General features: G+C 50.0%; 1 protein-coding gene across 4 annotated transcripts in view; it reads left to right on the forward strand.

The window, feature by feature from the left end:
- Myh14 (myosin heavy chain 14) overlaps positions 1–12836 on the forward strand; it is a 70774-nt gene that overhangs the window by 52321 nt on the left and 5617 nt on the right. For all 4 annotated transcript variants that reach the window (XM_047527987.1, XM_047527986.1, XM_047527988.1 and 1 more), the window contains 7 exons: positions 162–374; positions 2653–2865; positions 4278–4439; positions 5853–5981; positions 6615–6703; positions 6788–6911; positions 11967–12175. In XM_047527987.1, coding sequence (XP_047383943.1) covers positions 162–374; positions 2653–2865; positions 4278–4439; positions 5853–5981; positions 6615–6703; positions 6788–6911; positions 11967–12175 — 1139 coding nt within the window. The remainder of the gene's footprint in view (positions 1–161; positions 375–2652; positions 2866–4277; positions 4440–5852; positions 5982–6614; positions 6704–6787; positions 6912–11966; positions 12176–12836) is intronic.

Here is a 12836-nt window from a genome sequence, read left to right on the forward strand (position 1 = left end):
ACCCCAAAAGAAGAAGCACTGTTTCCTAAAGGACTGACCGGTTTGGTCCATTTGAGAGCTGAGCTGGTTTGGGGCATGGTTGCAGTTCCGCTACGTCCCTCCCCTCTGGACACTCCTTTCAGCTAATCTATTTCCCCGACTCCCTTCCCCTCTCCTGGAAGCTCCTGGCTGAGGAGAAGGCAGCTGTGCTTCGAGCAGTGGAGGAGCGTGAGCGGGTCGAGGCTGAGGGCCGGGAGCGCGAGGCTCGGGCCCTGTCTCTGACCCGAGCCCTGGAGGAGGAGCAGGAAGCACGCGAGGAGCTGGAGCGCCAGAACCGGGCACTGCGGGCGGAGCTGGAGGCTCTACTGAGCAGCAAGGATGACGTCGGCAAGAGTGTGAGCAGGGCGCGGGCGCCTTTTTTGAGGGGAAACACGCACGCGCACAAACGTATGCCCTTACACGCACAGGAGAACCCGTGGTGGAAGTTATGTGCTCCCATACAAACAGCAAGGGGAGTGCAGCTCACCAAGCATAGGCATCCATGCGCATGTGCACAGAGTGGGCGGGGGAGCCTTCCTCCAAACACACGTGTTCACACCTAGAACACGAGGGCCACTCACCAAGCGCGCATGCTCACATTAGCAGACATGGAATGTGCATTCTCCATGACACACACATGTTCAGGCTTGTTCTCAGAGAGTGGGGAAACTACCCACTACACAGTTGTGAACGGAGAGCACTTACCCCAGTGCAGCCTGAGAACCACCCGGACATGCATGCACACGCCACACACATGCATGCGTACCCGGCACGGTGGGGCCTTCCACTTCGCCTCCCCCAACCCCAGCATATACTGGCTCCCCCACCAGGTTTCTGCCTTCCCTCTGTAGAAGGGAGGACCCGAGGAGGCCAACAGATATGCCCCCTCCCAGCTCATTCATTCAATGCTACCCAGCACCTGAGTCTCAGGTGTGCAGAATCATCCTAGACGTGATTTATGAATAACCTGTGCATGAAAATTCTTTCGTCTGAAGCTACATCCCTCGTGGCCTGTAGGGGGTGCTGCAGGCCTATCCTAGGCCCTTGTCAAGCAGCCACTGTCCCAGTCTCCTGAAGTTCAAAATGACCTGGGGCACCCTCCACTCCATCCATCCACTGAGGACTTTTGCAGAGCAGGACAGGCCCCGGGACACAGGCCACCCTCGCTGTTGATGGGGGCACTGGCAGAATCTGTGCCTAGTTGAATCGGGGTGTGTTCTTGGGGGTGTAGGGATAGCAGCTTTGTCTTCCCCGTAGCCCCACTGCTCTGATGGGCTTTTAGCCAGGCCTGGAGAGAGCCCCTGCCCCCTAACATGCCCTGGGCTTACAGCCCCAGAATACCAGCCGAGACCCTGCTGGTTCTAGAGCCATGAAGTTCTGTCCTTTAGGAAAACTGCCCAATTATTTGTATTGATCCAAAGACTTGTAGAAAATAGAATGTTGAGGGGGGAAAGTGTGATTCTTTTCGAATAGACAAAAATTAATTGGCAAGTGCCAAATCAGAGAGGGCTCAGTGGGCCCCTTCCAGGGGCTGAAGGTAGCCATCACCACTGACCAGAATCTTAATAAGGGCCACTAGGTCAGCAGTGATCCATAGATGCAGTCCCTGCCTGTGGACTCATAAGTGAATGTTAAATGACCATGGTGGCAAGGGCTGAGTTGGAGAAGGACTCAGTGTCAGGAACATGGGTCACAGGGAAGGTCTGGAGGTCAAGGGTGGCTTCTCTAGGAGGTGACCGTGAAGGCAAAGCTCCAGGGGTGTGTGTCTCAGAATTCAATCACTACCTGGGTTTTCAACTCTGAAAGATGAGAATACCCAAGTTGAGAAAAGAATAGAGGTAGATGGTGAATCCAGGGTACCCAGGGGAGCCTGATGGCTCTGGAGCTTCATGACTACAACCTGTTTTCACACACGATTCTTAAAGATGAAGCCCCCTGTGAAGTGAGCCCACAGTCCAAAAACCACAAAACCAAAACCATAGGAAATAATCCAGCATAAGAGCGTCAGCTGACCTAACGGACATTTGAACTGGACTCTCCAGAGCTTCACATGATAGAATAGAGGTGGAATATCACCTCTCTGAAATGCTCCGGACCAGAGGGCTTCAGATTTTGGTGTTTTGGGGATTTTGAAATATTTCCATATATGCAATAAATAACTTTGGGTTTGGGACCCAGGTCCAAACACAAAATTCATTTATGCTTCATATACACCTTATACAATAGACTGAAGTGATTTTTTATAATATTTTAGTGCACCTTCGTGTTGACTGCAGCATGTCAGATGAAGTCAGATGTGGGATTTTCCATCTGCAGAGTTATGTTCGCACTTTATAAGTTTTAGATTATTTAATCCCTAGCACTTAAAAGATAATTTTTATTTCAGAGCACTATGGAGTTTGGATTTCCAGAATAGGAATGTTCAACCTGTATTAGGCACAGGCTATTCATAAAATGTGTTAAGATGATTTTAAATGAGACAGCAAAGGACAAATGGATGGAGGAAGGAACTGGAAGGGGCACAGCTACCTGCTGCTTCCTTGTCCATGTTCAACATTTCCCCTACTCTGCCAGGACCCCTGCCTCCCCCTCCCTCAGTGCCCTGGACCTGGTGCTCACTCGCCCTCCCCCCAGGTGCATGAGCTGGAACGAGCCCGCAGGGTGGCAGAACAGGCAGCCAGTGACCTACGCACACAAGTGACAGAACTGGAAGACGAGCTGACGGCAGCCGAGGATGCTAAGCTGCGCCTGGAGGTGACCGTGCAGGCTCTCAAGACACAGCACGAGCGGGACCTGCAGGGCCGGGATGAGGCTGGCGAGGAGAGGCGGAGGCAGCTGGCCAAGCAGGTACTGGGGGCACCAGTCCAGCCCAGGTGTGCCTTGCTGCATACAGGCACCAAGGGGTCACATCCGCCCACCTGCCAATCAGCCTGTCCACCAACCTCCCTCCTGCTGGCTAACCATCCTCCTGTCCCCAAACCATCTTCCTACTCCCTGACCCATTGAACCCACACGTATATCTATCAACAGACAAAATCATGCACTAAGCTAGCCTTCCCCACCCATCACCTTCATCTACGCTACCACCTCCACTACCCACATACAGCCCCCCACCAGCACACAACTACCCAGCCAACCTGGCATCCAGCTACACCTCCAGTCACCCCGCTGCCCCTTCCAGCTGTGCACCTCAATGACACCCAGGGAAAAATTGTACAAAGAACCACGATCACCATTTGGGATAACAGCATTGCAGTGGGAATACACGGGCCATAGAACTGTGAGCTTCTCCAAGGAGGCTGAGGCAAGAGGAGGTTTGCAGGAGCCGAGAAGGGAAACAGATGCACAGGCTGCTTCAATATAGGGTGCACCGATCTTGGACACTGAGGCAGGAGTTGGCATCAGGCATGGGTGGAGGTGCCCTGGCTGGGCAGCTGTCTGTCTGGAGCATGTCTGAATTGCTACCATGGTAAACAACATAAAGATAAACTTCATTACAAAAATTCCATACATACGTGCAAAGCATGGGGGTATGTGGACCAGGAAGCAATTTCCTAGGAGAGTTTTTTGAAAATCCACAAGAAAATAATTATCTCAGGTAGGTCTGAGCCCTCCCCTTCATTATTTCCTGGCTCCAGCGTTGTCTGGATCTGACCAGAATGGGTTCACCTTGGTATCAGCACCTTTTCCTAGCCCCCACTCTTCATCCCAACCCCCCACCCCTATTTTCATTTACCCAGGATGTCCCCCGCTCTGCCCTCTGTGACCAGTACTGGCGTGGGAGGGGCAGTGGCAGCCCTGAGTGTCAGAAAGACCACTCTGGGGCCATGTGGGCAGCAGACTTGGGGTGGGCATGCTAGAAGGTGGAAGGGGAGGGAACAGTAGCAGGTAACCAAAGGCGAGGGCTCTGTGGGTGTCTGCTCCCTACAAGATCCTTTGACCCATAGGAAAGTGCACCTCCAAGGCTTCAACCTAGTGACCCTGGGAAGCCACGGGAGGGCTGTGAGCACGGTTAGCTCTGTGTGTACAAAGAACCTTCTGGAACTGTGTGGGAATAGGTGGGAGGGGAGAGATGGGAAACTAGGAAAGAAGCCCTTGTGAAAAGGGAGAACTCAAGGCCAGAGCCAGGACCATGGGGAAGGAGAAGAGGAGGAGAGGAGAGGCAGGAGGATCTGGGCTTGAGGCGAATGGACCTGCCCCCCGCCACCGGGAGCCTGGGCGTCCTGTCCTCTGACCGACCCTGCCGCCCGCTCCCGCAGCTCAGGGATGCGGAGGTGGAGCGCGATGAGGAGCGAAAGCAGCGGGCATTGGCGGTGGCCGCCCGCAAGAAACTGGAGGCCGAGCTGGAGGAGCTGAAGGCGCAGACGGCGGCCGCGGGTCAGGGCAAGGAGGAGGCGGTGAAGCAGCTCCGCAAGATGCAGGTGAGCGCGCGCTGGCTGCAGCAGTTGCGCAGGTGCACCGAGCAACCCGCCACCCGGGGGCTCGCCTGCTGTTTCTGGGCTTTGTAGGTCCTTTATTTTAACTCCAGTTTCATCACTTTATTTTCCATATAGAAATAGCTTACAGGGCTTCTAAAATCCAACTATGAATTATACCTGGTTGTTGTTTAACGAACAAGTATAACTCTGCCCCCGGACCCACATGGCTATTAGGTATCTGAGTGGAGGTCTGAAAGATGAGTTTAAAGACAGTACCCAAAAAAGGTGAAATCTTTTACCTTTATGCTTTTTATGTTGACTATAAGTGGAATATAACATATTTGCTTTATTATATGTAATTATCTATTAAAATATTAGACTAAATAAAATATAGCTTTCAAATTAAAATTTCACCTGTTTCTATTTGCCTTTTAAATGTGGCCACTAGAAAATCTAAAACCACATATGTTCTTCACATTACATTTCTACAGGCCAGAGCTGGTGTAAAAACTGCCCGTCATGTGATCACAGAGGAAAACCCCTTCATTTAAAACGATATAAAAAATCATATTAAGAACAGTAATAACTCTGAGTCAAAGGATTTTCCTTTAAAGGCTTGTCTCAATTTTAGTCTGGTCTTTTGTACTTATTTCAGAAAAAATGAATTAAAAGGTACAGCTGCACAAAATGGGTATCCTAGTGGATTGTAAATAAATGATAAAAAATTTTTAAAAAGAACAGTAATAATAATTGTCACCACCTGCTGTCCTTCCTGTTGTTATTAACAGCTGTGCCAGGACTCACTGTAAAGGTATAGCGTGTCTTTTATTTTTTGTATTTATTGTAAAGGTATAGCGTGTCATTTAGGTGGTTTTAAATTTTTCTTTAAGCGCTGAGCAGAAATCCTTTATATTTGCATCTTTACACATTCCCAGAAGTGCCCGTGTAGCAACCTGGCTTATTATGAAAACCTGAGACAGCTGGGTTGGAATGCTGGCTTTGCCACTCACTACCCTGACATGTTGATTCTGTGCCTTGGTTTCTCCATCCGGACGCTAGGGAGGTAAAAGTCCCCACCGAGGGGGTTGTGAGGATTGAGCTGTCAGTATGTGTATGTGACAGAATCTGGCCCAAGGTAAATCAGTGTTGTCATCTTTATTATTACTGCAGAGTCCAGCTATCACACTCATTTTAAACTTAAATTTGAAGATGTGTTTTAAGAGGAAGTATCTGAGACCCAGAGAGTGGGCAGGGATGGTCACACAGCAAGCGACTGTGGGTGGAAGCCCAGGTTTGTAGGGCTCTGAGATCGCCCTGCTCATCTACGGGAACCAAGCCCCCTCTGCCAGTCAGGTACGAGGGTTGGTGGGTGAGGCACAGCCAGGCTGAGCCCGCCACCCCCTCTGTTTTGCCCAGGCCCAGATGAAGGAGCTATGGCGGGAGGTGGAGGAGTCACGCAGCTCCCGGGAGGAGATCTTTGTCCAGAACCGGGAGAGTGAGAAGCGCCTCAAGGGGTTGGAAGCAGAAGTGCTGCGTCTGCAGGAGGTGAGTCTGGGGAGGTGGGCGGGGCTAATAATGGAGTGCCAGAGAGGCAGGGATTTTGTCCGGGGCTCTAGGAAACCCCGGAAAATTCTGAGTAGGGGAATGTCAGGGGATGTGGAGGCAGAGAGGCTGCAGAGAGAAGATGAAGCCAGAGCCAGGTCCAGGGGACACAGAAGAGGGACAAGGTAGTCAGGGGCAGGAGGGAGGGAGCAAAGAGAGTACCGTGGGTCTGACGGGGTGCCTGCGTGGTGCCTGGAAGAGGAGCAAGCTTGAAAGGCGACAGTGAGCTTAGCAAAAGAGGTTTAGGGCATCATGAAGTGGGCCCAGGGCTGGGGTTGTGGCTCAGTGGTAGAGCACTTGCCTAGCATGTGTGAGGCCCTGGGTTTGATTCTCAGCACCACATATAAATAAATAAAGGTTCTTTGACCAAAAACATATATTAAAAAAAAAAAAAGAGGTGGGTCCAGGTCAGTGCATGTATACTGATGCTCACTCCAAAGTTACCTGGGGACAGCATCTTCCTGCCCAGTGGAAGAAAGACCAGGAGACTGGAAATGTGAGGGCCGGGAGCAGGTGAGGTCAGTGTCCAGATAACTTCCCTTCACCCCCACTGACCAGCCGCCCCTGTCATCACAGGAACTGGCCGCGTCGGACCGCGCCAGGCGGCAGGCCCAGCAAGATCGGGATGAGATGGCAGATGAAGTGGCCAATGGCAACCTTAGCAAGTGAGTGGCCCATGGTAACGTGGGACTAGACGTCCTCCTCTGGTCATCTGCCCTCTTACCCCTACCCCTTCCCGTTCTCTCTAGGGCAGCCATTCTGGAGGAGAAGCGCCAGCTGGAGGGGCGCCTGGGGCAGATGGAAGAGGAGCTGGAGGAGGAGCAGAGCAATGCGGAGCTGCTCAATGACCGGTACCGCAAGCTCCTCCTGCAGGTGCGTGGCTCCACACACCCCAGCCCCAGCGGGGGTCTACACTGGCCTGGGATCCTAACCTTCAGTCCACTTACCCAGCAGTCATAGAAAAGGGAATATTTGAGTTGGGTTTTGAAGGTTGAACAGGAGTTTGTATTATTGGGGAGCTTGACAGATTCCTTCACTTGTATTTCTGTGGTATCTTAAGGACTGTATACAAATATGAATTATATGAGGCCTCTGTCCTATGAAGTTTCTGGAGGTTAACAGACATGGGACTACATTGTCACATTATAGTGTGGCAAGCCTGATAATGGGAGTATCCTGGTCAGCCAGGAGTGGGGGAAAAGAGAAAGAGAGATGACTCTTTCTGCAGGAGTTGCAAGAAGACCTTTGGAAGAAGAGGTGTTTGGGGTTTTAAAGCATAAATAGGTGCTCAACAGAGGAAGAAAAGCATGTGTTTTTAATTTAAAAATATTTTCTGAGACTTCTGGAAGCCCAGCTCCTATTCTGGGTGGTGCTGGGGACCTGGGGATGGGTCAGCTAGGTCCCTGCCCATGAACACATCTTCGGGTGATGCAGAAGACAGGCCAGCCTGATGCAGATGCAGCGGTGCCTTAGGATGTCCTACAGCATGTGTCGGAGGTTTTAGGTGGACAGCAGAGTGAAGAGATTTCCAGAGAGAACTGTGTCTACTTACCTCATTCACATTTAAAACCACGTCTTGAGGTCTCTCATGCGCCATTTCCCAGCAGTGTGGGGGGCACAGAAAGGAGGAGACCCCAGTCCTTGCGGAGCTCCTGGGGTGGGAGTGGCAGGTGTGTTCCAGGCTGTTGCAGCTCCCATCACGCAGGATCAAATCTCAATCACCTCTGCGGCCTGTGAGCTGCCAGCTCCCTCCGATCTCATCCCAAGCCCTGCTGCCCCAGCCTACTCTGCACCAGCCACATCTGCCTCCTCCCCATTCTGGTCAGATCGAGCTTCTGCCCCCTCAGCCCTGGCACTGCTTGGTTAAAAGGGAGCGTTTTTTAAAAAGCAAAATGAAACTTAAAAAGGCACAGACAACTGGTTGTGGTGGCACACACCTATAATCCCAGCATCTCAGCAGGCTGAGGCAGGAGGATCGCAAGTTCAAGGCCAGCCTTAGTAACTTACTGAGTCCCTAAGCAACCTGGCGACACCCTGCCTCCAAATAAGAAAATAAAAAGGACTAGGAATGTGACTCAGTGCTTGAGTGCCCCTGGCTCAATCCTTGTTGCAACAGGAGAAAGAAAGTGTGGGGGGGGGGATAGCAAACATTGAAGATAGGCCAAGAAGTTCCAACATGGATAACAGGAGTCCCTAAAGAAGAAAACCAAAGCAAAGGATCAGCAGATACTCAAAACCATCATGCAACACAAAAACAAAAACTTTCCAGAATCTAAAATATCTGAAGCCATGTATTGGAGTAGCCCATGAGGTGCTTGACCCAGAATAAGTAACAGCAAGACAGATTTTAGTAAAAGTATTAGTCTTTAAAAGGAAAACGATACCTTAGCCATCCAGGAAAGAGTGAGCAAGTGGCGTAGAAGGAAAAGAAAATGAAATTATCATCAGACTTGTTGACAAGACTTTGTGCTGGAAGCAAACAGAGGAGTACACTTATAAACATAGCTTACTCATAAGAAAGAAAATGTGAGTCAAGACATTGTGAGAGGCAAGACCAATCCCCAGTGTGGAGGACAAGGACAGGCTACCTGTGTGTGAGAACTCAGGGACTGCTCTTCCTTTGAGCCCTTCTGGAGGATTCTGTGAGGTTCTCAGATGTGGACCAGAGACTAGTGGCCCTGGGTCTCACCTGAGCACTTGCTAGTGAGGGAAGACTGCTGGGGATGAGTCCCACAATCCGTTTGCATCACTCATCTTCTATTGCTGTCGTGCCTGAGAAAGAGTTTCGTTTTGGCTTGTAGTTTTGGAGGTTTTAGTCTGTGAACGGGCAGAGCTGTTGCTTACAGGTCTCTGGCAGGGTTACCAGATGGCAAGGGTGGGGAGCATGTGGAAGAGCTGGACCCCCTCACTCCACGGCCAGGAAGTGGAAAGGAGCTCCACTGTTCCCCAAGAGGGCACACCCCCAAAGACCTAAAGACCTCCCTCTAGGCTCCACCTCCCAACAGCACCAACCTGGGGACCATGCATGGGGTCCTGAGCCTTCTGCGGACATTTAAGACTCAAACTATAGCAATGTTTTAATGAACCTTCCAGGTAGCTCCAATGCCAGCCAGAGGGAGAGCCACTGTGCAAGAGAACAAGGTGCAAATTACTACTGAACAGACATCAGCACAAGAGTAATGAGCACGTAGTTCACTCCTAGTCCTAGATTAACTGAAGGCTAAAAGGGAGGGAGTGAGGAAAGAGATGGCCATATGCTCAGCAGTTATGTGGCGTATGATTTTAAAATAAGGGGAAACATGCCCCCTCAAAATTTTTTTAAAACCAATTTTCATTTATTATACTGGTGGCGATATAAGCATTGTTTTTCAGGGATCACTGTGCATGTAATGTGGAAGAGCATAAATGATCAGTGTCGGATGTGCTGATTCTGGCACCCACCATGCCCCTGACTTCAGAATACTCCACCTGGAAGAATCGAGCTGGCATAGGGAGGGGGTTAAAGTCCACAAAATAGGCCGGTGGCCCTGATTCGGATGCAGTCATATTCTCAGGGGCTGACAGTGTATCTTACGCAGGTCCATTCTCTCTGCGTCCACCCCCAAGGGTTAGAAACAACCTTCAACCCCATAGCAGTGGGCATCCCCATGTCCAGATGTGGTCTGGAAAGCCATTTCCCATGAAGAACAAACTGGGAATTCTTCAAAAATGGCTAATTCCATATCTGGAGCAAGAAAGGAGCAAGAGTTGAGCTGGGAGGGTAGCTCAGTGGTTAGCCCTTGCCTGGCATGTATGGAGCCCTGGATTCTGTACCAGCACAGCCAAGAAGGAAGAAAGGAAAGGAGGTGAACAAGAGTAGCTGGACACCTGGCCATTCCCTCAGGGATAAAGAGGGTGCAGCGATGTCCTGAGGACTTGGAGGTTGACCTGCAGCGCCTTCCCCTGGCCCAGGATGGTGCGGTGGGAGCTTTAGCAGGATAATAATTGCAGTTGATCAAATATGTTCAAATCTAACTTATGGTGCTTTTTTTTTTTTTTTTTTTATGGTACCAGGGATTGAACTCAGGGGCATACTCAACCACTGAGCCACATCCCCAGCCCTATTTTGTATTTTATTTAGGAACAGGGTTTTGCTGAGTTGCTTAGTGCCTCCCTGTTGCTGAGGCTGGTGTGGAACTCAAGATCCTCCTACCTCAGCCTCCAGAGTTGCTGGGATTACAGGTGTGAGCCACTGTGCCTGGATGCTTTTTTTTTTTTTTTTTTTTTAAACTACTGGAGATTCAGCCCAGGGGCACTTAACCACTTACCCACATCTCAGCCCTTTTTATTTTTTATTTTGAGACTGGGTCTCATCAAGTTGCTCAGGGCCTCACTAAGTTGCTGAGACTGGCCCTGAACTTGCCATCATGCTGCCTCAGTCTCCCGAGTTTCGAGATTACAGGATTCACCACCGTAACAGTCTTCACAATGACATTTTTAAAAAATACTAGTCACCATACTAGTGTCCTAGAACTGCTGTTAGCAAATTTTCACAAACATGCTGGCTTAAAACAAGAATTTATTCTTATACTTCTAGAGACCAGAAGTCCAAATGCTTCAAGGTGCCAGTCGGGTTGGTTCGTCCTGTCCCACATCTCTCCCTTGCTGCAGTGGCTGCCAGCTGCCCTTGGCATCCCTGGGCCTGCAGTGCATCACCAGCCTTGGCCTCTGTCCTCGCCTGGCTTCTCCCCTGCGTCCTCTCTGCATGGCTGGGCCTCCTCCCTTCTTACAAGGACGCCAGGCCTGTGGGATCTAGGGCCCGCCCTACTCCAATATGACCTCATCTGAATTTAACTAATTACATCTGCAAAGGCCCTATTTCCAAATGAGGCCACTCTCCAAGGTTCTGGGTAGATGTGAATTTGGCAGGGGGAGATTATTCAGCCCTGTAACGACACCCTTGGAGGATGACAGAGCCAGTTCATTACCTTGAAAACTCACAAATAGAATTGAGACCCTGAACTGACTGCCAGTTTGCAGGAAGCACAGAGGACAGAGAAACCTGCCAGATTAGACCAGAGTGTGTGAACAGAAAGGTGCAGACAGGGTGCAGCTCTGCAGTGCAGAGGGTGCGAGGAAGGATGGCCTAAACCTCAGGGAAACGTGCTATTTGGGAGGCAGGGTTGTCCTGTCTTAATATCTAACACCCTAATACCTTTACCTGGAATGGTAAAGTTTCGTTTCTTGGCTGGGAGGGTGTTGACAATATATCACCTTTTATTTTGCAATAAAAAAGTTGAGAAAATAGAGGAAACTATGCTAAATCCTGGGAGGATTGTTCAAGTGAGGGTGAAATGAAATGAGCGTGAATCAACCAGCCTGACCCGCTTCCCTGTGCCCAGCACAAGGCCTGGCTTGGAGCACCAGCTGGATAAGTCGGCAGGACTTCAGGAGTATGTTTACACAGCCACGGCGGAGTAGCTGCTCTTCATCAAGGCTGCGAATGTCCTGCCCCATGTGTCTCCTCTCAGCCCTGCTGGGTAGCTATTATAAATCCAGACCCACTGAGGCAGAATCTCCGGAAGGTGGGACCCTGGAACTTCCATTTCTCTCACAAGCCTCCCCAGTTGATCTTGGTGCAAACAGAAGTGAGAAAACCCTAGAATAGACTCAGTCACAGTCAGAGGTAGCATTTATAGCATTTCAACAAGGTCATGATGGTCTCGTGGACTTATTAAAATAACAAAAAATACCCAAAAGATTAAAACCCAGGGTTGGCAGTGCTGTTGGGTGATACAGCAATGGCTAAAAGCACAAGCTAGCATTTGTGAGTATTTAGTATGTGCAGGCTTTATAACCTAAAACTCATCAATCCTCTTAATTTGGGATTGGTCTCCTCCTGGCTTCTGAGGCTCCATCGTGATGTCCTGCCCTTCCCTACCTCTGCAGGTGGAATCCCTGACCACAGAGCTGTCTGCTGAGCGCAGTTTCTCAGCCAAGGCTGAGAGTGGGCGGCAGCAGCTGGAGCGACAGATCCAGGAACTACGGGGACGCCTTGGTGAGGAAGATGCTGGAGCCCGGGCCCGTCAGAAGATGGTGATTGCAGCCCTTGAGTCTAAGTTAGCCCAGGCAGAAGAGCAACTGGAGCAGGAAAGCAGGTAGGTGGGAGAGGATGCTTTGGGCTGCAAGTAACTGCATCCCACTTGAAGTAGATTTACACAATAATGTAGCAGTTAGCTATAGCTGCATAATAAACCACCGTAAAAACCTAGTGATTCAAAACTTAGTGCTTATGAGTTTCAGGGCTGGCTGGTTTTCTTGAGCTTGACTGTGTAAGCCTCACTCTTGCATCTTTGCTCAACCAAGGGTCAACTAGATGGATTTGCTGATCTTGACTGGGCTCAATTAATTGTAAGCACTTACCTCTCTGCTCCATATGGCCTCTAGTCATTTAGCAGGCCCACCCAGAATGATTCAAGGTCCCAAGAGTAAAGGAAAGTGTCAAAGTCTTCTCAAGGTCTAGATTTGGAGGCTGTGCTATGTCACTTCTACCATAGCCTGTTAACCAAAGCAAGTCATGGGACCAGCTCAAGTTCAAGGGCATGGGAAAACAGATCATCACTTGAAAAAAGCAGCTATGGTCATTTTGCCAAGAGTGTAGATACAGGAAGGGGTAATAATTGGGGGTCATTGTTTTTACCAGTCTATCACAAAGAAGAATTTCTTTTTCTCACATGATAAAAGTTGGAGTCCAGAAGTCCAAAGAGGGTAGACCCCTGGGTAAGCATCTGTGTAGTCTTCCCCTCATGATCACAGAAT

Source organism: Sciurus carolinensis, chromosome 16, assembly GCF_902686445.1.
Source record: "Sciurus carolinensis chromosome 16, mSciCar1.2, whole genome shotgun sequence".
In the NCBI taxonomy this organism is placed as follows: Eukaryota; Metazoa; Chordata; class Mammalia; order Rodentia; family Sciuridae; genus Sciurus; species Sciurus carolinensis.